This window comes from Lampris incognitus, chromosome 16 (genome assembly GCF_029633865.1).
Source record: "Lampris incognitus isolate fLamInc1 chromosome 16, fLamInc1.hap2, whole genome shotgun sequence".
Lineage (NCBI taxonomy): Eukaryota > Metazoa > Chordata > Actinopteri > Lampriformes > Lampridae > Lampris > Lampris incognitus.
This window is the reverse complement of record NC_079226.1, coordinates 31,448,031-31,471,611: the sequence shown is the minus strand read 5'-3', so window position 1 is coordinate 31,471,611 and position 23,581 is coordinate 31,448,031. Positions and strand designations below refer to the sequence as shown.

At 45.2% G+C, this 23,581-nt stretch overlaps 1 protein-coding gene across 1 annotated transcript in view; it reads left to right on the top strand.

Moving 5' to 3' along the window:
* Positions 1 to 23,581, top strand: part of LOC130126055 (stAR-related lipid transfer protein 9-like) — a 46,896-nt gene that overhangs the window by 1,987 nt on the left and 21,328 nt on the right. Inside the window, exons 2-7 of the mRNA XM_056295421.1 lie at positions 489 to 558; positions 4,103 to 4,219; positions 18,619 to 18,735; positions 19,292 to 19,324; positions 19,663 to 19,724; positions 22,667 to 22,779. Of these exons, the coding sequence (XP_056151396.1) occupies positions 489 to 558; positions 4,103 to 4,219; positions 18,619 to 18,735; positions 19,292 to 19,324; positions 19,663 to 19,724; positions 22,667 to 22,779 (512 nt within the window). The remainder of the gene's footprint in view (positions 1 to 488; positions 559 to 4,102; positions 4,220 to 18,618; positions 18,736 to 19,291; positions 19,325 to 19,662; positions 19,725 to 22,666; positions 22,780 to 23,581) is intronic.

The following is a 23,581-nucleotide window of genomic DNA, read 5'->3' as shown; positions in this document are numbered from 1 at the left end:
CAGAGCTGTTTCATAGAGCAACGCTATGAGGGGAACGTGTGGGGCTGTTTTCATGTGAACCCAAACTTTTGGGCAACACTCATGGCTCTTGATTCGCCGATTCCACGAATGTGAAACAACACACACGCACACACAGACAGTGTGTGCGGTCATGGGATGGTCTTGTGACAAATTCGCTTAATCTAAATTTGTCCGGACCCCCTCTCAATTATACCAACAACAACAACATTCCCTGATAAGGCGCTTATTTCAAACCTATCCTAAATGTGATACAGCCATATGGATCCGTGACCAAACTTGTTTTTGTGTTGTTGCTGTTTTTGACTCTGATGGATGCTTTTAGAACAATTTAGGTGTACTCTTTTCATCTGGCCGCCACACGTGGTTGTGTTTTAACCATCTGAGGTCTCTCCTCAAAGCATCTGTGGCTGTTTGCTTGCAGATTCACAATGAGGCAAAACCATTGGGTTTTTTTTCCTTGTCTGCAGGGAGAATGTGGACGGAGGAAAACTAGCCGTGCAGGTGGAGGATAAGTTTGTAAAGATCCGAAATGTAAAGGTGGGTGTAGCTTTGTATAAGAATCACAACAGCTATTTGTGTGTGTGTGTGTGTGTGTGTGTGTGTATGTGTGTCTCAGTGAGGTGTAAGCATCAGCATTGGGATACTATCTTTCTCAGTTGCAGGATGTTTATGCTTTTGCATCTGCCTCTTCCTGTTTTATTCCACTGTTGTTAAGCCTCGCCCCCCCCCCCCCACTGTCTCTCTCTCTCTCTCTCTCTCTCTCTCTCTCTCTCTCTCTCTCTCTCTCTCTCTCTCTCTCTCTCTCTCTCTCTCTCTCTCTCTCTCTCTCTCACTGTCTCGCTGTCCTCTCTGTCTCTCTCGCTGTCTCTCTCTCTCACTCTCACACACACACACACACACACACACACTTGGCCAGAGGAACCCTCTGGCACTCACTCAATGGCCTGCACACCAACACACCAGACAAGTAGCAACACAGCAAGAGTGATACACACTCCAGATACTCACCAAAGCCTTCATGTAGTCAACCTTCAGGTGACTAAAAAAATTTTTTAGTCTAAATCTAAATACTTGATGTTGAAACTCGTCCCTCCAGATTATCAGTGCGTGTGGCTGTGGTACAGGATGCAGTGTTTGAAGGTATAAGCAAACTGTTAACCTGAGGATGGCCCCCCTCTACATTTACAATGCAGTAAGCCTCCTCAGGGCTTATTGCATTGTCTGATTCTGGTTCATTTTCATTCAAAAGGTTATTCTGGATATGCAGAAAAAAGTTCTGCAGATTCCAAGTGTTTGAGCAAAGATTATTGCACGAGTTGTATATCAACAACCATGCAGTCGCACCAGCTCTTATTTTGCATATCAGGGTGTTTAGAAATCTGCCTTTTTCAGATGACTGAGTGTCTGAAACCTGTTCTAGGAAGGCTGAAGCCACATTGCCACAGTCCAAACGCTGCACTGTGTTAAGCAGACCGTTAATGTTGTGTTACCGTCACTGTGTCAACTGTGGCGGTAACGAAGAGTTGACACAAGAATATTTATGCTCTCATCAGATGCCAAGACGGAAGATTCCCTTATCAGTATACGTGTAGATCCTTGAATAATGTGACATGTTGACACAATAAACCTACGACAGATGTCACATCTCACCACAACTTGAATTACAGGTCTTGTCTTTCTTTTTCCCTTCTTCAGTGTTTATTACAGACAATACCAGTGTACACAAAACATCAACAGCTTTGCATGTTTTTTTTTGTTTGGTTTTTTTTTGCTCCCCAAAATTCTCATTTGGTCACAGTTCATACCAGGACAGTTGACGAGTTAGACAACTTAGTATAGATGATGGAGATGTAAAGACGGCAGTCCTGAGCTCAGAAGAGGCTGAGCAGGAAATCTGCTCCACACGATGTGACGGAGACGAGCCACATATGGCCTCCTTCTGTCGGGGCAGAGGAATCGAGACTCCGGGGCTCTCGCGGGTCCCACAGGAATAATTATTTATGGAAAGTGGGACAGTTTCAGAGTTTTGGATCTGAGACGGAAGGGGGGAAAATAAGGCTGGATTTTACAGGAAAATAAACAACCAGCGGGTAACATGAGTAGCGAGGAGGACCCACTGAATCGAGCTGATCTGAGATTAACTATGTGTAAAGTTAAAAGACGGAGTTTTCTTTTTTTTCAGGTTTTTAAGGTTTAAAAATGGCGGCAGTGAGAGAGAGTTAGAGCTCTTGGTTTGCAGAGCGGGGCTGGGGACGAGTGTTGGCTTTGGCCTAATACCTCACACTACAAACCCGTATTCGAGTGTCATAACAGTTCTATGGAGCCAAACAATTTCTTTTTCAGGACAGTTAGTTGGCTGAGGGGAGCGGGTACCCCGAACTCAGTGTTGCATAACACTACAATAAGACAGAGGAGAGGCTGTTTAGACTGATGATCTGGTGGAGTTATCATCTGGATAATCAGCACAGCTCCGTTTGGAGTTACAACACCACCTGACAGCCAGAGGACCCGACTTCTGGCCTCCATATCAGCAGGCACCTCATCGGCTGAGCAAGACTCTGAAATCCAACCGGCCCTGACCATGCCCTCTTACCACTTTGTATAAAGGGGAGGGGGGGTTGATAGTAACACTAATACTCTATCTAAATGGGGCCTTTCATATATGAAATGCAGCTCAGTGTTCTTTTAAAATAGAAAGAAACACAAATGAAAACTATCACAAAGCAGAAGAAAATACAGATAAGGGTCCGTTTAGCAATGATGTAGAATCAACGACAGAGAATGAAAGATCAAAAATAATTTGAGGGTATATAGGATAAGAAAAATAAAATACAACAACAAAGAAACGAATGCGGAAAATTTATGAGTAAAAAGATCAACTTAAAGGTAGTGCAAAGTAGAGCGTCCGGGTAGCACAGTGATCTATTCTGTGCCCTACCAACATGGGGATTGCTGGTTCGAATCCCCGTGTTACCTCCAGCTTGGTCACTACAGACACAATTGGCCGTGTCTGCGGGCGGGAAGCTGGATGTGGGTGTGTGTCCTGGTCGCTGCACTAGCACCTCCTCTGGTCAGTCGAGGCGCCTGTTCAGGGAGGAGGGGGAACTGGGGGGGGAATAGCGTGATCCTCCCACGCGCTACATCCCCCTGGCGAAACTCCTCACTGTCAGGTGAAAAGAAGAGGCTGGCGACTCCACATGTATCGGAGGAGGCATGTGGTAGTCTGCAGCCCTCCCCGGATCGGCAGAGGGGGTGGAGCAGCGACCGGGACGGCTCGGAAGAGTGGGGTAATTGGCCAAATGCAATTAGGGAGGAAAAAAGGAGGGGGGAACCCCCCCCCAACAAAAAGTGTTGTCGAATCAACAACAGACAATGAAAAATCAGAAACAATTTGAGGGTATATACAAGTAGACATATATAAAGTGATGTGCTATCAGTGAGAACCGCAGAGCCAAACAAGTAAGCGCCATCCCGGAGACGGACGGTCGTGATTAAGAAACCATGCTGAATGGCTGTAAACTTAACGTTGTCCGGAGTGACTGTTCTGCCTCGGCACGTCTGAATTCTGGTCTGCTGTTTTTGCCTTGTTCCAGCGGCCACGCAGCAGGGCGGATAGTGTGAAGGCGCTGATGCTGATGAAGAAGAGGGGGAGCACTGCTTGTGCTAGCTAATGAGTGGTAATAGCTTGGCTGCACCAACTCCACAGCACAGCGTTTCCATAAAGAAGCATTCACAGCAGCCAAGTTCTATCGCCTGCAATTTCCGCCCCACAACCTTTATTAAAATCTTTTCTTCAATTCATTTTTTATGCATTTTAGTGCTGTTTGTATGTGTGCACTACGTCACTGTGTAAAACCATCCACCAAATTCCTGTACAATAATGAATTGTGTTAGGTTATAAAAGTAACTGATTCTGATAGTTGATTTGAGGTCTACAGAGGCAGTGAACAGTCAAAACACCCAAATCAGCCAAAAAGTGAAATTAAAACAGTGCTGCCCTGAAGTTCAAATTAAGCTTTCAACTGTGTGTCTCATGTGCCTGTTTGTCTCCCTGTGTTTTTCCCCATTGCCCCCCTTGCAGCTGGATGGACGTACGGATGGTGCTGTGGATTCCAGGGAGAAGCTCCTAGAGTTTTGTTTTGACTACTGCTACTGGTCAGTGGACCCTACGGACCCCCACTACACTGCACAGGAGGAGGTAATGTCCTGAGCCCCGCATGGTGACTACAAGTCACTCCACACCCTTTGATAGATTGGAAGATGAACGGAGAGACATATGAGTAGAGCCATAAGGATTCATTTGTTTATTTATCGATATATTAGGAAAATGGTTGATGGGAGGAGCTCTTATGACGTATAGCAACAACCTACCTCCGCACTTTTCCTGTTGCCATGCCATGCCCCATGCACGTCTTTCTCCTGGATGAAAGCCATGTATGTGCCCATCCAGAGACTCTGGCCAGGAGTTGACGCTGGGCAATCATAACTTGGACCGGGAAAAGAGGGAAGAGCCCAGGGGATGGGCTATCTTACAAGACAAACCACAACAAGAGAGTTGTGTGATGATTTTTTTTTCTTTTTTCTGCACAGATGGTTACTCGGGATAGGATATCAGCTCCATCTGTTACCCAGAAGTCTCTGTGCTTTAGAACTGGCACGATTGTAGTCAGCTCAATTTTCATGCCCCATGTTGTGATTGGATTATTAGATCTCTTTGTGTGGCTCTGATTGGAGGGTGTGGCTGGAACCTGAGGAGTGCCCCAAACACTCCAACCAAATCAAGAGGAAGTCAGCCCAAAACTAATTAGAGGAATGCACTTCAAGACATACTAATTATATCGTAAATTTAATTTTCAGGCCAGCTGCAATCTCACAAATCAAACCTATCTATCTATCTATCTATCTATCTATCTATCTATCTATCTATCTATCTATCTATCTATCTATCTATCTATCTATCTATCTATCTATCTATCTATCTATCTATCTATCTATCTATCTATCTATCTATCTATCATCCATCCATCCATCTCTTGACTGTTGTCCGAAGGGTCGTCCCTTATGCCACTCTCTTCCTAATGGACTCTCTTCGTCTCAGAGCTGTCTTTGTGTATGTTTGTGAAAGACGGGGCTGTGAGTGCAGCCTACGCGCTGCGCAGAGCGACAGGCAGCTCGACATTCATCCTCTCTCCTTTTCTGTTGCCTGGCTTTTCCTTGGCTGTCTCTCTCCTCGTCAGAATCGTGTCCAGTCAGCTGCCCTGTTGCCACGGACATTCCATCGATGACCCCAGAGTGGGCGAAATAGGGGCAACAAAGGGAACCAGTGAAGGGCAGAGCCCCCCCCCCCATCCAAATCTGACCTCGTTTTTTGCATGGAAGTTAAAGAACTAGATTTGTAATGAAGCGGAATGTGGCGAGCGACTGTTGTGATTGGGTGCTGTGATGCGTCACTGTCAGAAAACATTTGATAAGCACGCTAGGTGACTGTCTGTCTCTGGTGCCCTGGGATTTGAGTTTTGAAAAGGTTAGCCAGCAGGAACTCTGTGTTGGTACATCAAGGCAGGAACCAAAACCAGTCAACCACCGGTTACTGTGGCTGGTTCCATAACCGTTTTTATTATATTATCAAATGAGATCAAAATGAAATGCAAAACACTCAACTGTACTTGTCACTGTGGACTTGAAACATTTGCCATTCAAATCCAAATCCAAATAGTTGCATCGGCTCTGATTTCCAGTGGGGATAACCCAGCATTTTCACACGTGGTGGAGCCACTCCTGATGAATGAGGACGTAGACGAGGTCCCACGCTCGGAAAGCGCCTTGATTTTGGCACCCTCCAAGCATGACATCCCTCTTTGAGGTGATGCCCCTGAGTAAGTGAGTAAGCGTTGAGAGCTGCCGAGGTAGTGATGCTACGACGGTGTTGTTGGTGACAGACAGGTGGTGTGGTAGTCCCGCCCCGCCGCTCCAGTGATGGCTGCTCTAGACCAGTGGTTCTCAACCGGGGGTCTGCGGACCCCTAGGGGTCCGTGGTGTAATGCAAGGGGTCCGTGAAAATAAAATATCTTTAAAAAAAAGATCCTATGACATTTATAGAAATAGGATTATTTTACTCAAATGTGACAGACCTTTATCTACCTAAACTATAAAGGGTAACAGGACTTTTTTCTCTTAATTGCATCTGTTTCACAAGTGTAATTTATTGTATTTTAATAAGAGATCTCGCTCCCGTTTGCATTGTTAAAAGTTACTGCATAAAAATTCTATTGTTACATATATCTGAAAGTTACTGAATACATATTCTGTTTTGTTACATATATCTGAAAGTTACTGCATAAGAATTCAGTTTTGTTAACTATATATAAGTTACAACTGAAAGCTCTTGTTTTTGCCCCAAAGAGTGAATAAATGCTATAATGCAATTTAAAATGCAGTTTCTACTGTTTCTATCAAATTGCAACCCCCCTCCCCCAAGATCAGGTGGAGGGGTCCTCAGGGTAGATCAAAAATACGCAGGGGGTCCAGGACCCCAAAAAGGTTGAGAACCACTGCTCTAGACTGACGTATATGGCTTCCTTGATGCCTCTCTCAAACGAACTGTCTTCTATTTGGATGAGCGACACAGTGAAAACTTCTGCTTTTCCTCTTGACATCTTACTATCTGGATGACTGAAGTGAGTTCACACAGACTTTCTACCAGATGAGATGCTCTGTAGAACTGAAAAGAGCTCGGTGAATTTACTATCACAAGTGTCTGGCGGATGAAGCAATCATTTCAGCTGAAGCCATAGTGTACCTGTGTGTGGCAGATAGCCGTTGGTAATTTTCCACCCTGTCTGGTTTCATTTTGTTTAAGGTATTTCACTAAGGTAACTTCCCAAGAGAGAGGAAAATGGATTTTCCTTACTCACAGCATGTAGAAAGGACCACATGTTTTTTCAGCTCTTTGTGAATTGATGCTCTCTTTGGCAATACTGGATTTTTTTTTTGGCTGGACTTCCCAGTGGGCCCAGCCCTACAAACACAAATGGCTGACTGACTGACTGACTGACTGACTGACTGACTGACTGACTGACTGAGTGATCATATTTAGAGTGACTGACTGAGTGATCATGTTTGACACGACTGGGCCTCTGGATCAGGTGACCAACAATGTCACTGAAGTTATACGATTGGTCGGCCGAGTGCCGAGATGCATGAGGGAGAGAGCACAGTTAACGCACCCCAAATAACAATCAGTCTAACAAAACACTCACTGGTGAATTCAGCAAAAGCATTGCGCGGCTTTTGCAGCCACTAAACCTGCACAAATAAGCGAAAAATAAACCGTGTAATTCTCAAAGCACCTGCAAAGGGTGAAATGCACCTCTAACTGCGCTGCCAAGCAAATAGCATCTCGGTGCTCTGGTGCTATTTGCTGTAATTTAATTAGGTTATATGCATACATTTGGCACAAAATTGGCCCTTTTCTATGCAAATAAGCCTCATTGCAAAAAAAAAAGAAGTCCAGTTCACAAACACCAGCACTAATAGCCACATGCAGTTACAGTTAAAATTGTTGGCGTCTTCAGAGAGTTGGTGGTAACTGATGCCCAGACTTTCCAGTGATCATAGCAGCAGCGATTGTAGCCAGGCGAAGGTATCTTCATACCAGGCATGCTCATGAGTGGATACTATATTGATATATTGTATCGATATGGTGATAAAAGACTAGATATCATTTTGGATTTTGGATATCATAGTATCGTGGTATGACATAAGTGTTGTCTTTTCTTGGCTTCAAAGGCTGAATTACAGTAGAGATGCAATTTTCTGAACTTATTAGACTGTTTTAGCTGTTATACTGTTCGTCTGTACCTGTTTGGACATCATATCCACATTACTAATGAGTGTTTATCAAAAATGTCGTTTTGTAAATATTTTGTGAGCGCACCAATAGTCATCTGTATAATATTGTCAAAATATCGATATCAAGCTATTCGGCCAAAAATGTCGTGATATTTGATTTTGTCCATATCGCTCAGCCCTAGTGGAAAGTATTGTTCTTGCAACTGCATTTATAACCTTTTTTTTTTTACTTGAACATAGCTTAACCATGTCGTGTGATGTGCTACCTCCTTCTTCTTCATCTTCTTCTTCTTCTTCTTGTTCTTCTCCTTCTGCTCCTTCTTCTCCTTCTTATTCTTATTCGTATTTGTATTCTTATTCTTATTCGTATTCGTGTTCTTATTCTTATTCTTCGGCTTGTTCCCTGTTTGTCAGGAGTCACCACAGCGGATTTTTGCCCTCCATAACTTTCTGTCTGATCCACCCATCTCCCGCAGTCCAACCCTCCTCATGTCCTCCTCTTTACACTTTAAAAGCAAATATTACTGGGACCACTACAGAACATTGCAGATGAACATTTAATATTCAGGAATTCACATTATAGACACTACCACTGACTATCCCTGTAAATAAACTGGCCACAATTTCGAACATTGACCATACACGGTCCAGCCATATGCTAAGTTTGGACCTAGTCTTGTTCTCATAGTTTCTACATCCAAAATGGATTTTAGTATGCTATTGTTAATATTATTAGTATGTATATTTTAGTACTTGTTACTTTTTTTTGCCTTTTTCTTCCCGTGCTGCCCCCATGGGACCGAGACTATCTGAGGCTGTAGTGGAGCAGGGCGAGGGGTGGGGGTGGGGGCTGGAACTTACTCCTGCTTTTCCAACCTGGTGGTGTCCCACCACACCCCGCAAGAACTCTGAAACCGCTCTCCCAAGCCCACATCCACTCTTGTTGCCCCCCCGGACTTCTTCTCCATATACAACATATCTATCCATACATACTAATCCATATCCCTGCGTCAGTATCCACCATCCATGCATCACTTGTTGTATAGACTATGTTCTCCATGAGGGTTCTGGTTGAAGCACCCCGCTCTAGGCCAGTGAAGTGAGAAAAGTGAGTGTTTGATGGAGGAGTGTTTGAGGCTGGTGAAGCCAAATAAGGCACTTTCCTTGTGCTAGTGGGTCCGATGTGAATAGAATAGCTATATCCCACTAAGCAATTTTTCTATTCAATCAATTAATAAATCAATCAATCAATCAATCAATCAAGTTGCATCAATCAAGTTTTTACGTCTGCAAGAAGTCTGAATAGTATACACTGTGAAGGCTAAAACCATGCTGAATTTGTTTGAAAAGTGCAAGTCTTTTAGACATCTAAATCTCTGGAGAGCTAAATCGCCACTGCTAAAACAAAGCACTTAAAAGCATCCCAGCATAATGTATGGGTTTTACATTGTGCTTGTGAGGAAACACTAAGGTTAAAGGTGTTGATGTGTGTGGGTGACATATATAATAATTTATTTTATTTGCTCTTAAAGTCTGGTCCAAAATTGTGTTTTATTTGGGTCTTGGGGTTGATGAGTTGCAGAAATCTGTGTTGAAGAAAGCAAAACTGAGATAAAGGGGGAGCGTTGTGCTAGGTGAGGCGAGCTGGGATTTTAAAACCGGGTAGACACACAAGAACCATAATCCATAATGGGAGCCAGCTGTGGAGTCAATATGAGAAGGGGGCAAGTGGGTGGGGTGGCTTGGAGTGGGTTGGGGCATATATCCAAACAACTGCCCTCGCATGATCACTCACTTGGACGTGGGAACAGAAGAAACGAGAAGAAAAATAATGTTCGGACAGAGGGGAGGAGGATGGAGAGATAACCTGGTTAGAGGTGTGCAGAGAAAGAGGGAAAGTGATTTCCATGGGTGGAGGAAAAGGAGAGAGAGGGAAGAGGATGAGTGAGGGAAAGAGTGGGGGTGAATGACCTGGGTGGGGGAGGTCCACTGTGTCGCTGCAGCCCCTACTTACCCCCCCCACACCCCCCACCCTTCCCCATACTGTCTGCTGCAAAATTCGCTGTTGCCTCTCTAAGTCATTCCACACAGCTGAATTTCAGCGCAAAGACGTCACTGCTGAGGATTCAGTCCGGAGCACAATGCCATGTTTTTGTATCGCCTAATGGAGTCAGCCTGCTGGGGTTTTCTCCTCTCCCATCCTCCTCTTCAGTCGCCCTTTTCCTTTGTCGACACAGTGCGTGATTTGATTTCGCTGCTTTTGGGTTTCTGGGTCTGTGTGTCAGTGGTACTGTTGACTGGGAGGATAATACATGTCTCTGTAGATGAGAGGAATCCAACACATCCCCCACCCCACCCCACCCCACCGCCCCCCCGGTCTGAGAGTCATGGCCCCAGCAGAGTCTGGATCCTATTAGCAACAAACAGAAAACTGAGAACAAGTATGAAAAGCGCACAAGTAAGGAACTCTTGGCCATGTGGAAGCAGGTACACCACCTGTGATATATGTAATGAAAAGACACTTCTTTCTCTCAGTGTTGGCCGTATGAGAAGGATTGTGTTGCTGGCAGAGTGATCAGTTGTACAGATGTGCCTCTTTTAGCAGAAAAAAGTATTACAGTATATGTCATTGGCTTGCACTGAGCTTGCATACTTGCAAATAATTCTTGGCCTGTGATTTATTAACCAGCACTGAATACCAAGTTGGTGGAGTTTAGAAAGTGCACTGTAAAGCAATTTGTAAACTTTGTTTGATAAGAGAACTTTACAAATTGTTATTATTGGTATTATTATCATTATTATTACAGAATCGGGACAATTCAGATCACGTTGCACCATGTGCAAATCACGAAAAAATACATTAAGTTGCATGTTAAATCAGCTTTCCAATTCTTTCCTGCAATTGTGTCAACTTTCCTTGGCCTAATTGTAGTGTTTTGTTTTTTTTGTGGAAAACTCCACCCATCTAGTGCACAAGGTAATAAAAACACGAGGTCTGCTATATGGTAGTATGCATGTATGTACCAGTCTATCACCCAGTGGAGGGGCCTATATACTTGTACTGCTCTACCCTGTGGAGAATAAGACAAGACTCGGTCAGTCTGAAGACCAGGCTGGAGAAATCATTCCCATCCTGCCATAAAGACTGCTCCGCTGTGTTCTGCTGAGCTGCACTTTGGTTCCTTTATAGAGTGTCGGGGTAGGAACAGCAACACAACCCAGAAACTCTCTCTTCCAGACAGGGACTATCAGATGGGTTAATAGTTTGGGGGGGACACTATGCTGAAAAATGGAATGCACCCCCTGTTCCCTGTCTCCCACGCATAGACTGGCCTGAATAATGAAGAGCAGTTTATTTGTTTGCTGCTGCTCTCTCTCTCTCTCTCTCTCTCTCTCTCTCTTGCTCTCCCTCGCCCCTCCCAGGCCGCCTCTCTGCCCCTCCATGCTAATTTGACCTACAAATTCTGCAAAAGTATGACACATGAGAGCGTTGTTGAACTCTGGCCAATAAACTTCCTCTCTGTCTCTCATCGCTCGGGATTCTGTCTCCCCATCTGTCGCTCGGCACCCCCACCCCCCCGACTTCCACCCCCACCTCTCCGCTCGTCACGTTTCTCGTTCTAACAGAGTTAAAATCAGACTCTTTTATTAGCTAATTAAGTTTGCACATGCAAAGAATATGACTCTGTACCCTATTACAAGTGGTCACAGAATCTAATTAAACTCGAACCACTGTGCATCAGTGGGAAGGGAAGCAAATGGGTCTGTTTTACATAGCATGTAACTAGTTGATAAAAACGTCAGTAGCTGTTTATGTTAGTAGGAGGTTGTTATCTAGCTGGCGACAAATGAGGCAAGATGTCTGAAACTGTGAATCTCACATGTGAGGATATTGCATGGATAGGAAAATATGCCTCATTAGCCTCATTTTGCCTCCGATTGTCTCACTAAGATTTGTCATGGGAGGTTTCTTGCGAGAGTCTCCGATGACTTTTACTTCTCTTTCTAAGTCAAAGAATTCAGCTTTGTCCCGGGTCCAGCTGTTGTGTTTGTGTAACCCAGTTGGACTGAGCGGCGCGGGACCCAACTGACCCGCGCCTCCTGTGCAGCTGTCCCGTCCTGGACGTGGAGAAGTGGAACGAGAAGCTGTTTCGGAACAAAGATAGAAAGTTGACTGACTGGTTTGTTTATAATCAGTTCAATGAATTTGAGCTTTAATAGCAGAATTTTTTTTACTGCACAACTCATTTTCGACCCGAAGAGACGGAGAGAGAAAGAGATAGACGGACAAAGAGCGTGGCTCTTTGTGAATAGCTTACTTGTTTGTCATTTCTCTCAGGATTTTTTTTCATTCTCCTCTCTTTGCGTTCGGTTCAGAGATTCTGGAGGGGGAAATTAATCTGAGCTGATTCGTTGCGTCAAGCCTGGCAAAGGCCGTGGGGAGCTGGTGTTTTCAAATGTGGTAAAGTGCTTCGCTCTGCTTGGCCGGCCTCCAGCAACCGTCCGTGGAGACGTCACCCACACACACACACACACATTAGACATAAGTAAAGAGTTCTCCAGGGTGTAGTGTTGAACAGGCCACATAAAACCAGACCAGCAGCTGAAGTTTTCCATAGCCATTCATTACAGGGGTAAACCCGTTACAAAGACATTAAGCGTTACTCTAGCTTTATCGGCCACCTCGCTTGCTCTTTCAGTTCCCAACAAATCTCTCAATTATTTTCCATATTTAAAGACAGGCCGCAAACAGACCCCTCAGTGGGAAAAAGCCCATGTGAAACACGGTGATTATCCCGGTGCAGATCTCTGGCATGGGACCCGGCTGGTTCTCTGGTTCTCTGGAGGCTTCGTGCTGCTTTGAGACGTCTGGTCCAACTTTGGTCTCCGGCTATGGCTCCACTTGTCAGTTCAACATGGGCTTTGACTTTCTTTTTATTTATTTTTTTTACTTCTAAAGATTGCGCCTAATGAGATCACCCCCCCCCCCCCCGGCGTGTCCTCACTCGGCCTGAAACCGGATCTGTTCTTCATCTGAAGCCGTATTACTTTTCCCCCTTCTCCTTCCTCGTCTCTTTAAATTGCACATATGCGCATTGTGACTGAATCACGTCCAGGCTGCATCGACGCCGATCCTAGTCTGACCGCTTCAAGTGCTGGGGTTTTATGATCGGATGGAAGCGAGCGAAAATCTACTTCTTTTTCCCCGTCCAGGCTTAATGGCGTCTCAGTGTGAACAGACTGTCCCGTTGCACTGGCAGATGTAAACGTGGTCTGTGAACTTCTAGAGCAGATGCTCCTCTTCTCCTTGACAGCTCCCTTTGTATAACACTGTCTCTAATTGCAGACATTGAAGCGGGGAGGTCAGTTACATCTGAGTCCAGATCATCCTGAATTCCACTGACCATCTTCAACTTTTGACCTCTTTTTTAGATCTGCGGTCACCCCAGAGATCCATATCCAACATCCTCCTTTTCCCTTCCCTCCTCTTCAGCCTCCCCTTGTTTGGACGTGATGGCTTTGACCCTGCATTTCCTTGCCAAGACTGAAATCTATATTCTGCTTTCCTCTCTCATTGTGTGACTGTGGGTACTGCGTGTGCTTTCTTTGTGCGGAAAAGCAAGCTCTGAGGTTGTTGTCGTTGTTTTGCATGCGGTTTCCTTCGAGCTTGTCCCTGACAGGATGGACATGCTCAAATGGGCACCCTCCCTCTCTCCATCTCTTGCTCGCTCTCTCTGCAATTGGTCACTGCCCCCCCCCCGTCTCTCTCTCTCTCTCTTTCTCTCTCTCTCTCTCTCTCTCTCTCTCTCTCTCTCTCTCTCTCTCTCTCTCACTCACACATGCACACACACACACACACACAGACACACAGACACACACACACACTCTGATGAGTGTGTGTGCGCATGCGTGAGTGTGTGTGTGTGTGTGCACGCGTGTGTGTGATTAGAGAGAGCGGTGTGTGTGTGTGTGTGTGAGAGAGAGAGGAGGAGGGGAGTGTGTGTGTGTGTGTGTGTGTGTGTGTGTGTGTGTGTGCGTGAGTGCATGTGTGTGTGTGTGTGTGTGTTGTGCGTGCAACCACTTCAGAAGTGTCTGTCTGAGTGCATCTGAAAATATGCTGTTGTAAGACGTAAAGACGTTGCGTTTTTGCAAAGTTGCAAAATGTATGTTTTTTGCACCCAGTCCACTGTTCCCTGTTATCCTGTCTTATGTTCCATCACTTGGTAGTGCCACATGTGGTTTCAGTTAGGTAGGCTCTCACAGAGAAGCCATTGGCGGAGACGTAAGGAAGATGTGCTGTCACCGTCCCCACGCTCATACAAATCAGTCTTCTGAGAAGAGCTGTCTAGCGTTTCCGACATGTCGGCTTGCTGCTCTGGATCATTGGTTAGCTAAAAACACGACTCGGGCGAGGCTGAAATAAGTTTGCGCTTTTCCATGTGGTTGTTTTGTTCCATCAGAGGTCATCCGAAGTGTTTCGCCGAGCCGCGGTTTAAAGAAGCTGGTGACGGTAACGCGGCTGTGTGAAGAACAATACTGATACTGTAAGGGGGTGAAAAGAGAGAGGTTCAGAGAAGGAGCGGATGGTTTAAAGTGGAGTTCCTGCTCTTTGTGCTACACCGAGAGGAACCCTCACCCCTGTCATAGCCTCCATCGGGGCGATTTAGGAGGGTCAGCTTTAACAAGGGCTGTATTGATTCTTCGTGTTGACGGAGGAGAGGGTGTCTGTCTCTGGTTTTAATGGCGGTGGTGGAGACAACACAGGGGTTGCACGCATCTTTGTCTTCAAGTTGGAGCGGCCTTTCAGACAAGAGGCGGGGGGCAGTACTTGGTGGTCTGTGCTCCAACAGAGCAGACACTCAGCCTTTTAAGGGCTTAGTGCCACATGTTGAGAGAAAGTGGAGAAACGTGTCCCGGCTTTGGCGAAGGGAACCTCATCACTGAAGAGAAATCTTACCTATCTTCGATCGTACTTTGATTTTGTGATTAACCTAAGTATTTTATTTTATCTAGGTCAACTATTTGTTTTTTCCCTCTTTTTTCTCCCTAATTTTTGTTGGCACAGTGGCTAACGCAATCACCTCACAGCAAGAAGGTCCTGGGTTCGAGCCCCGGGGAAGTCCAAACTTGGGGGTCGTCCTGGGTCATCCTCTGTGTGGAGTTTGTATGTTCTCCCTGTGACTACGTGGGTTTCCTCCAGTGTGCTCCAGTTTCCTCCCACAGTCCAAAGACATGTAGGTCAGGTGAACAGGCCATACTAAATTGTCCCTAGCTGTGAATGTGTGTGTGTGCGTTTGTTTGCCCTGTGATGGACTGGTGGCCTATCCAGGGTGTCTCCCTGCCTGCCGCCCAATGATTGCTGGAATAGGCTCCAGCATCCCCGCGACCCTGAGAGCAGGATAAGCGGTTTGGATAATGGATAGATGGATGTACTTGGCCAATTACCCCACTCATCCGAGCTGTCCCGGTCGCTGCTCCACCCCCTCTGCCGATCCGGGGAGGGCTGCAGACTACCACATGCCTCCTCCGATACATGTGGAGTCGCCAGCCGCTTCTTTTCAGCTGACAGTGAGGAGTTTCGTGAGGGGGACGCAGTGTGTGGGAGGATCACACTATTCCCTCCAGTTCCCCCTCCCCCCCGAACAGGTGCCCCGACTGACCAGAGGAGGCGCTAGTGCAGCGACCAGGACACACACCCACATCCGGCTTCCCACCCGCAGACATGGCCAATTGTGTCTGTAGGGACGCCTGATATGGTAACACGGGGATTCGAACCGGCGATCCCCGTGTTGGTAGGCAACAGAACAGACCACTACACTATCTGGATGTGCCTAGGTCAACTATTCTTTGCTGTATATCCACACATGCTTGTCATTTATGCTGCTCTCTAGACCAGATGTGTCTTGGAAATTTAGACTTTTAACCTCACTGGGAAAATCAAACGTATGCACCAGCATCACAGTAGATTGAAGCCATGAGGATGTTCGGTGATTTATAAGGTCATAACCTGAGACAGCTGTTTAGGCTGTCTTTAGGTATGTAGTCTTTACATGGTTTGCTAGACTACAGAGTGAAGAAGAAGAAGAAGACACTTTATTTTGTCATTGTACAGGTTACAACGAAATTTGTTCTCTGCATTTAACCCATCCTATTGTATAGGAGCAGTGGGCAGCTGCAGCGCCCGGAAACCAGCTCCAGTCTTCTTTCCGTTGCCTTGCTCAGGGGCACAGACAGAAGTATTAACCCTAACATGCATGTCTTTTTGATGGTCGGAGGAAACCGGAGCACCCGAGGGGAAACCCACACAGACACGGGGAGAACATGCAAACTCCACACAGAAAGGTCCTGGGACGGCCTGGGGTTCGAACCCAGGACCTTCTTGCTTTGAGGCAAGAGTGCTAACCACTGGGCCACCGTGCCGCATGCCGTGACACCTGTGAATGAGAAATAGTCTTGGTAGTGTTTCGGATTTATAGATGGGGGGAAAAAATGGATGCAGTCTCAAATTGTTTTTTGGTACCGATTTCAATTTCCTCTCAGGTTAACTATAAACTGTAATGGATATCATTTTGAGAGTCAAGTGTTGGTTTAACCACCGGTGTTTGTTGTGTCATATGGCAAAGTTGGGTAGATAAGAAGCTAGTCTGTGAAAACTGCGCCCCACTGTGTAAACATTGATTTACCCGCAAAATGAAGTCCAGGCTGTTGAACAGTAACACATACAGATTCACACACACTCCCAAGGAATGACCCGTCTGACCGTGTTGTTCCCAGTGAAAGTTACTGGGGGGCTTTCAAAATGCTTGGGCCTCTCGCAAGGGCTTTTAACTGCATCCAACCTAAACCTGTTCCCACTAGGGTTTCGTAAGCTTAGAGTATACACAGGCCTAGATCCAGGAGCAGGGTCCCCCTGATGGTGGTAGGTTCACACACATAGCACATAGAGGAGGTGTTTTGAAAGTGTTCTCGTGTTTGATCCCGTGAAATACTTGGAGCCGGGAGAGCGTTCATCCTCCCTCTTCTGTGTACATAAATGCCCACCGCTGCCTCTGTGGTCCAGGCCAGGAGCCCGGGGGGCCAGGGGGCCCAGTGAGTGGACCTCCTCGCTGATCTCAGAGTGTGTTTTGGTTCTGAGAGAAAATGTGCTGCATCTGGGTTCTGGTCTGGATTAGGTTGCTCCTCCAAAGCCAGTGTTTGCTTGGGCCTGAGCTGGTAGGGACCCCCCCCAAATCTGGGAACTGCCTCCGTTGGAGTTCTTTTTGTTTTTAATCAGGAATGAACAAAACAATGGAACATGGAAAATTGCTGCTGATTTGTCCATTTATATTGCCTCGAACCCGTGACTAAACATGCAAGAACACACACACACACACACACACACACACACACACACACACACACACACACACACACACACACACACACACGTCAGTCACTATTCCAAAATGTGGATTATCAGAATTACCCAATGACTAAATCACTGCCCAATGACTGCTGGATAGGCTCCAGCATCCGGTGACCCAAATTCGGAGAAGCAGCTTGGATAATGGATGGATGGATGAGTTATCAGAAGTACACAAAGCACAAATACATGTATCAAGATTGATGATCTGTTGCTCTACCCCACCTATCAACTTGGTATTGACTGAACCACCAGTGTGAATGCACACAATTACACACACATCTTGGGCTGTTTGACCTTCTCCCCAAAATACAAACCTAATGGGTATTCAATGAAACTAAACAGCAGTTGCCTTATGAACAAAATATGCTCATTGTCCCTACCATATGATGTTTTTAAGCCTGAAATATGCATTATTTGGCGGTTCTTCTACTAAATTGCAAGCTTTCGTGTACCATAAAGTATTGTGTATTCGAAGCCATAGAATAGTATAGTATTTGAAGCCATCATTTGCAGGGTGGCTTGCAAAAGGTGTATCTTAAAAGCTCTCACCTTTCAGAAAGAAAAGACTCAACCCTTTTGGAAGGCTGACTGCAGCCCTGCATGCTCACACATCTCGACACCCATATCGCTCCATCATGAGAATGCATGATGTGTGCTTAAAGTGCATGAATGAGCAAAGCAATTATGACTCTACCTAGACTATTTTGCCTCACCAAAAACTTTTCTCTGAATTCAGCACGCACTTTTACACTGTATGAAAAATGAACGCACACACACACTCTTTGAATATTTCCACACACTTTTTTTGACCTCTTGTGTCCACACACACGCAGCAGAAGGTTGTTTACACTAGGTATTAGCTGACCTCCCGCTCCTTACCCAAACACCTCAGCAGGAAGTCGCCATCCCCCCCCCATCACTGGCTGCGTGCCACAGTATTGTGATTGTGAAGCCCCTTGGTTTAAAAACTTCACTTGAGAAGGAACACAATGCATATATAGCAAGCCAAGGTCATTATTTCAGCCTGTGAGTACCTCTCCGCCTGCTTGCAGATGTGGCTTTATTGTAGCTACTTCACAGATGGCCCCACATCTTCTTTATTTTACCTAGTATTCATACTCCATCTGAATGTCAATGATGCAGGGAATGGAAACCAAAACCAGGAGAGAGGGAATCATTTTAGGGATGCAGCCAATTCTATTCACCTGTCTTTTATTTAGACTAGTGTATATGCACTGGCTGTTCTGCATGTGTATTCATGAGTGTGTGTGTGTGTGTTCGTGTGTGTGCGCGCGCGTGTACATGTGTGTGTGTGTGTGTGTGTGTCTTGTGTGCATCAGGTGTTCCAGGACCTGGGTGTGTCGGTGCTGGCAGGAGCTTCAGAGGGCTACAATGTGTGTCTGTTTGCCTATGGCCAGACCGGCTCTGGGAAAACCTACACCATGATGGGGACACCGGTGAGGAGGGAGGGAACTGGTGGACACGCGTGGCATCAGTGACAACTTGAAATGAAGTCAAGAGCTGCCTTTGCATTAACAATTCTTACTGGGTACAATTGAGCCAATCGAATTGTTACACAGGGCACAAACCCCACCCATATCCCCATATCATACTTTGAGTATGCTGATGGAAACACTCGCTGAAAGTTAAAGAATTTCCACTTGTTAAACACTCACTTCTGCTGGGTTTCCTTTACATTGCCATAGATGTGTGTAAAACTTAATGATCCCTGTTGGAAAAGTGTTGATAGTCGACAGAATCGAGAGTTGCAGCACCAAATAATAGGTAGCCAAACAGCCTGTTTCTTATCTGCTACATCACACGGGATATAAGTTGAAATGCAATGGCAATGCAAGCGCAAGACAATACAACTAACATTGCAACACTGTGAATAGATAGATGAATTAAAAGCATATGTACATGCAGGGAATGAAATGCAAGTTATCCTCACTAGAAGCACTGTATCAATTAAGCGAATGCCTGCTAAATACTGATTCTCTTTTTCTCTGTCAGGACTCCATTGGCTTGACCCCCAGGATTTGTCAGGTAAAGCATACAAACATACAATTCATGCTATGTTAGTGATATAACATGAGTATGCCCATGGATTAGGTATGTTATAATTTGGGAACTGTATTATAGTATTACGTGTTAGGGCATCCGACGCAAAATTTTTCCAAATCAGTGTGCGGATTGACAAGACCATACCGGATTGATCGAGGTCGCCATTGGTGCTATGCCCTCATGGGGTACCGATGGAAACGATAAAATCTGCTGTGGTGACCCCTGAATAACAGGGAACGTGCCGAAAGAAGAAGAAGATTATAGTATAACGCATTGTTACTTATAAGGTCTGATCAGATACCTCTGTTCTGTCCTCCCAGGGACTCTTCAGGTCTGAGGACACTTCTCCTGATGGACAAAATTCCAGCAGAGTGGAGATCAGGTGCGATGGGATCATCTATCTATCTATCTATCTATCTATCTATCTATCTATCTATCTATCTATCTATCTATCTATCTATCTATCTGTCTGTCTGTCTGTCTGTCTGTCTGTCTGTCTGTCTGTCTGTCTGTCTGTCTGTCTGTCTGTCTGTCTGTCTGTCTGTCTGTCTGTCTGTCTGTCTGTCTGTCTGTCTGTCTGTCTGTCTGTCTGTCAATCAAATGATTGGGGAGATTTCATACACATTTCATAAATATAAATGCAATGCACTTTACATGGGAAGAAGTAAAAAGTGTGGTTGCATGACTCAGTTTGCAAATCTGCAATAAAATGTTAACCAAAATAGAGATACTCTTTTAAGTAGTCTGTGCTGTAGACAGCCTGAATATCACATTAGTCAGATAGGGTCAAGTCAAGTATCTTTTTTTAAATCACAATAACAGTCTCAGGGAGTTTTATATTCACCCAGTGGAAAACTGTTAGATAAAAAGCCAATAGTCTGCTCTTCATTGTGATGACAATAACGACAGGAACTGTTTTCTTTTGTATACGTATCTCTCATAATAGAGAAATGAAGTTTTTTTTTAATTGTCAGAACAGTATACCAGTGTGTATTTCCAGTGATGCTAAGTGATTTTCAAAAATGTTTGGAAATGTGCAGGTGATATGATGATAGTAAGAACACTTTTACTACTATCAATATTGCTGCTATTACTACTATATTTACTAGTATTACTACAAGTATGGCTGCTACTATAATAATAATAACTTTTATTTATATAGCACTTTTCTAAAACAATGCTACAACGTCGTTTACAAAGAAATAAAACCAGACAAGGCAAAAATAAGACTAAGACCAAATAAGCAAGAGTAAAAATAAAAGCAGCATGAATGAATAACAAATATCTGTCTTGATGCATGCTCAATAATCCAGATAAGAAAATCACGGAAAGTTGAATCAGTTCATCTGGATACAACGTGTATTGAAACATTTCATCACTCATCTAATACCCTTTTTACACCAAAATTATTATGTATAAGCGGGGTTTTTAAACGCGGCTAAGCCCGCTAAGAACAGGCAATTGCCAGAAGAAAAGCACGCGTTTGCCGTTCTTTTTTTCTCTGTAGCGTCATCTTTGACGTCATGACGTTAGCGATGTCACGAACGCGCCGGAAAACAGGGAAGTAAATAGTAGAAAGCAGCATGGGAGCTAGAGGGACGGTGGTTAACATTACTTTTTTATATCTTGTACTTCAGTCTCTCTTTCAAACCATACAAACTCAACGCAGACTGAACGATGTTCAAGCGCTGCTTGAACGAAGACGCTGTACCCGCAAACAATAATTTCTCAATTGCCGGCGCGATTTTATGACACGCCGACAAAGGCGCTACGTCATCGCGCAAATTAGCACGTCCACCCGGGTGTCGCGTTTACATCAATGCCGATCGGAGGAGGGGTCGATAAATAACCGTGACTATTTTGTACCATATGACTACGTAGACCTGGCCAAGAGGAGGGCACAACACAGGAGAGAGCTAACGCGTTAGGCCAGGACTGCGCAGTCTACACCCATCTACAGGCCAGTGGCCACTCTTCAAGGATGAGGATGTGCACATCCTTGATAGGGAGGAACGCTGGTTTGAACGGGGAGTCAAAGGGGCCATCAATGTGAAGCGGGAAGGACCATCCCTGAACCGATGGGGGGCTAAGAGTACATCTGTCGCCATCTTACAATGCTGTGATTGCAACTATTCCCCCACCCTCTGTGAATAATACACATGGCAATTGTAACTCTAGTTAATGGTCACACCTATTTGCATATGAAACCGATTGTTGGTTACGGTCGTTATGCACTGTATTGTTTATAAGGGTGGGGATACCTGCAGCCAGTTTAGACTGAGGAGGTCACTTAGATGAGTGATGAAATGTTTCTCTCAATAAACGTTGTGTCCAGATGAACTGATTCACCTTTCCGTGAGAAACAAATGTCAAGCATTTGTGACAGCTTTCATAAAAAGAAGTTTTAAGACGAGATCTATAAGAAGCTAGAGACTTGGTTTGTCTTAGTTCAACAGGAAGAGAGGTCCATACTGTGGGGGCTCTCACAGCAAAAGCCCGATCACCCTTTGTAACAAACCGAGACCTGGGAATAACCAGCAGGGCTCCATCTGCAGGTCTTAATGGTCGAGGGGGCATATACCAGGTCAATAAATCACAAATGTATGTGGGAGCAAGACTGTTTAGGGCCTTAAAATTGAGCAATAAAAATTTAAAATCAATTCGAATACAACAGGGAGCCAATGAAGGGAGGCAAGCACAGGAGTGTTATGGTCATGCCTCTTTGTCCCAGTAATGAGCCGAGCAGCGGCGTTTTGTACCAGATGTAGATGGTGGAGGGAGCCATTGCTGATACCAGAATAAAGTGCATTACAATAGTCAAGCCAAGAATAGATAAAAGCATGTACAACTTTTTTGCAGATCGGCAATTGATAAAAATGACCTAATTTTGGAGATTAGCTTGAGCTGGAAAAAGCATGACTGAACATGTTGATTTGATTAACAAATCCGAGGTTAGCATCGAATATTACCCCAGGATTCCTAGCAGCGTGCTTAAGACTACCTGACAGACCATCAACATTAGTACCAAGTACAACCCGTATCACTAAGTACACCTACTATTTGCAGGAGAGAGCAGTTCAAAAAAGTCTCTGATGCTGCCAGGCATTCAGGGATATAGAGTATTGACTTACTTGATGTACTACAACTCAGAGTTCAGATGGGATTGAATGTGAAATTGCATACACACACACACACACACACACACACACGCGCGCGCGCGCGCGCGTGCACGCACACAAAGAGTCTACCTAGGCTTGTAAATCAAACCCTAGATGAACCTGCTCCAATATTGTAGTATCCTGACTTCTCCTTCTTGCCATGCAGCTTCCTGGAGATCTATAATGAGCGTGTGCGGGACCTGCTGAGACGAGGAGAGCAGAAGAAAAGAGCTTCCTTGAGAGTCCGAGAACACCCTGAGAAAGGACCCTACGTGCAAGGTGAGTTCATGAAAATGTATCACGGTTGATAGCGTGTGATGTAGGACCTTGGTACGAATGCACTTTGAAAGCTGAATTACCCACCGCTCTGCTTTTTTAACCTGACTCTTTTACAGCGGGTCATATGAGATTGTGACTCTCTTTTAGCTTGTGAATGCTCAAAACTGAAGCGATGCTTACTTTTGACACATTCTTGCAAGCGTAAGAACACGGATTTAATAATTTTCATTTTCACTTTTGGAAATTATTCGACTCATTATTTATCAGAGGGAGCCTAGAGACTGAAAATATCAAATTTTTCCCACTGTAGAAAGGCATTTGTCACTGGGGTTAAAAGCATTGATAATAAATTTGCATGTCAAAATATATTTCTTCAGGGCGTCCGGGTGACGATACTGTTGCCTACCAACACGGGGATCGCTGGTTCGAATCCCCGCTTTACCTCTGGCTTGGTCGGGGATCCCTACAGACACAATTGGCCGTGTTTGCGGGTGGGAAGCCGGATATGGGTATGTGTCCTGGCTCTGCTCTAACGCGTCCTCTGGTCAGACAGGGTGCCTGTTCAGGGGGGTGGAAGGGGGAACTGGGGGGAATAGTGTGATCCTCCCACGTGCTACGTCCCCCTGACGAAACTCCTCACTGTCAGGTGAAAAGAAGCGGCTGGAAACTCCACATATATCAGAGGAGGTATGTGGTAGTCTGCAGCCCTCCCTGGAATGGCAGAAGGGGTGGAGCAGCGACCGGGACGGCTCGGAAAATAGGGAAATTAGGGCCAAGTACGATTGGGGAGAAAAAGGGGGGA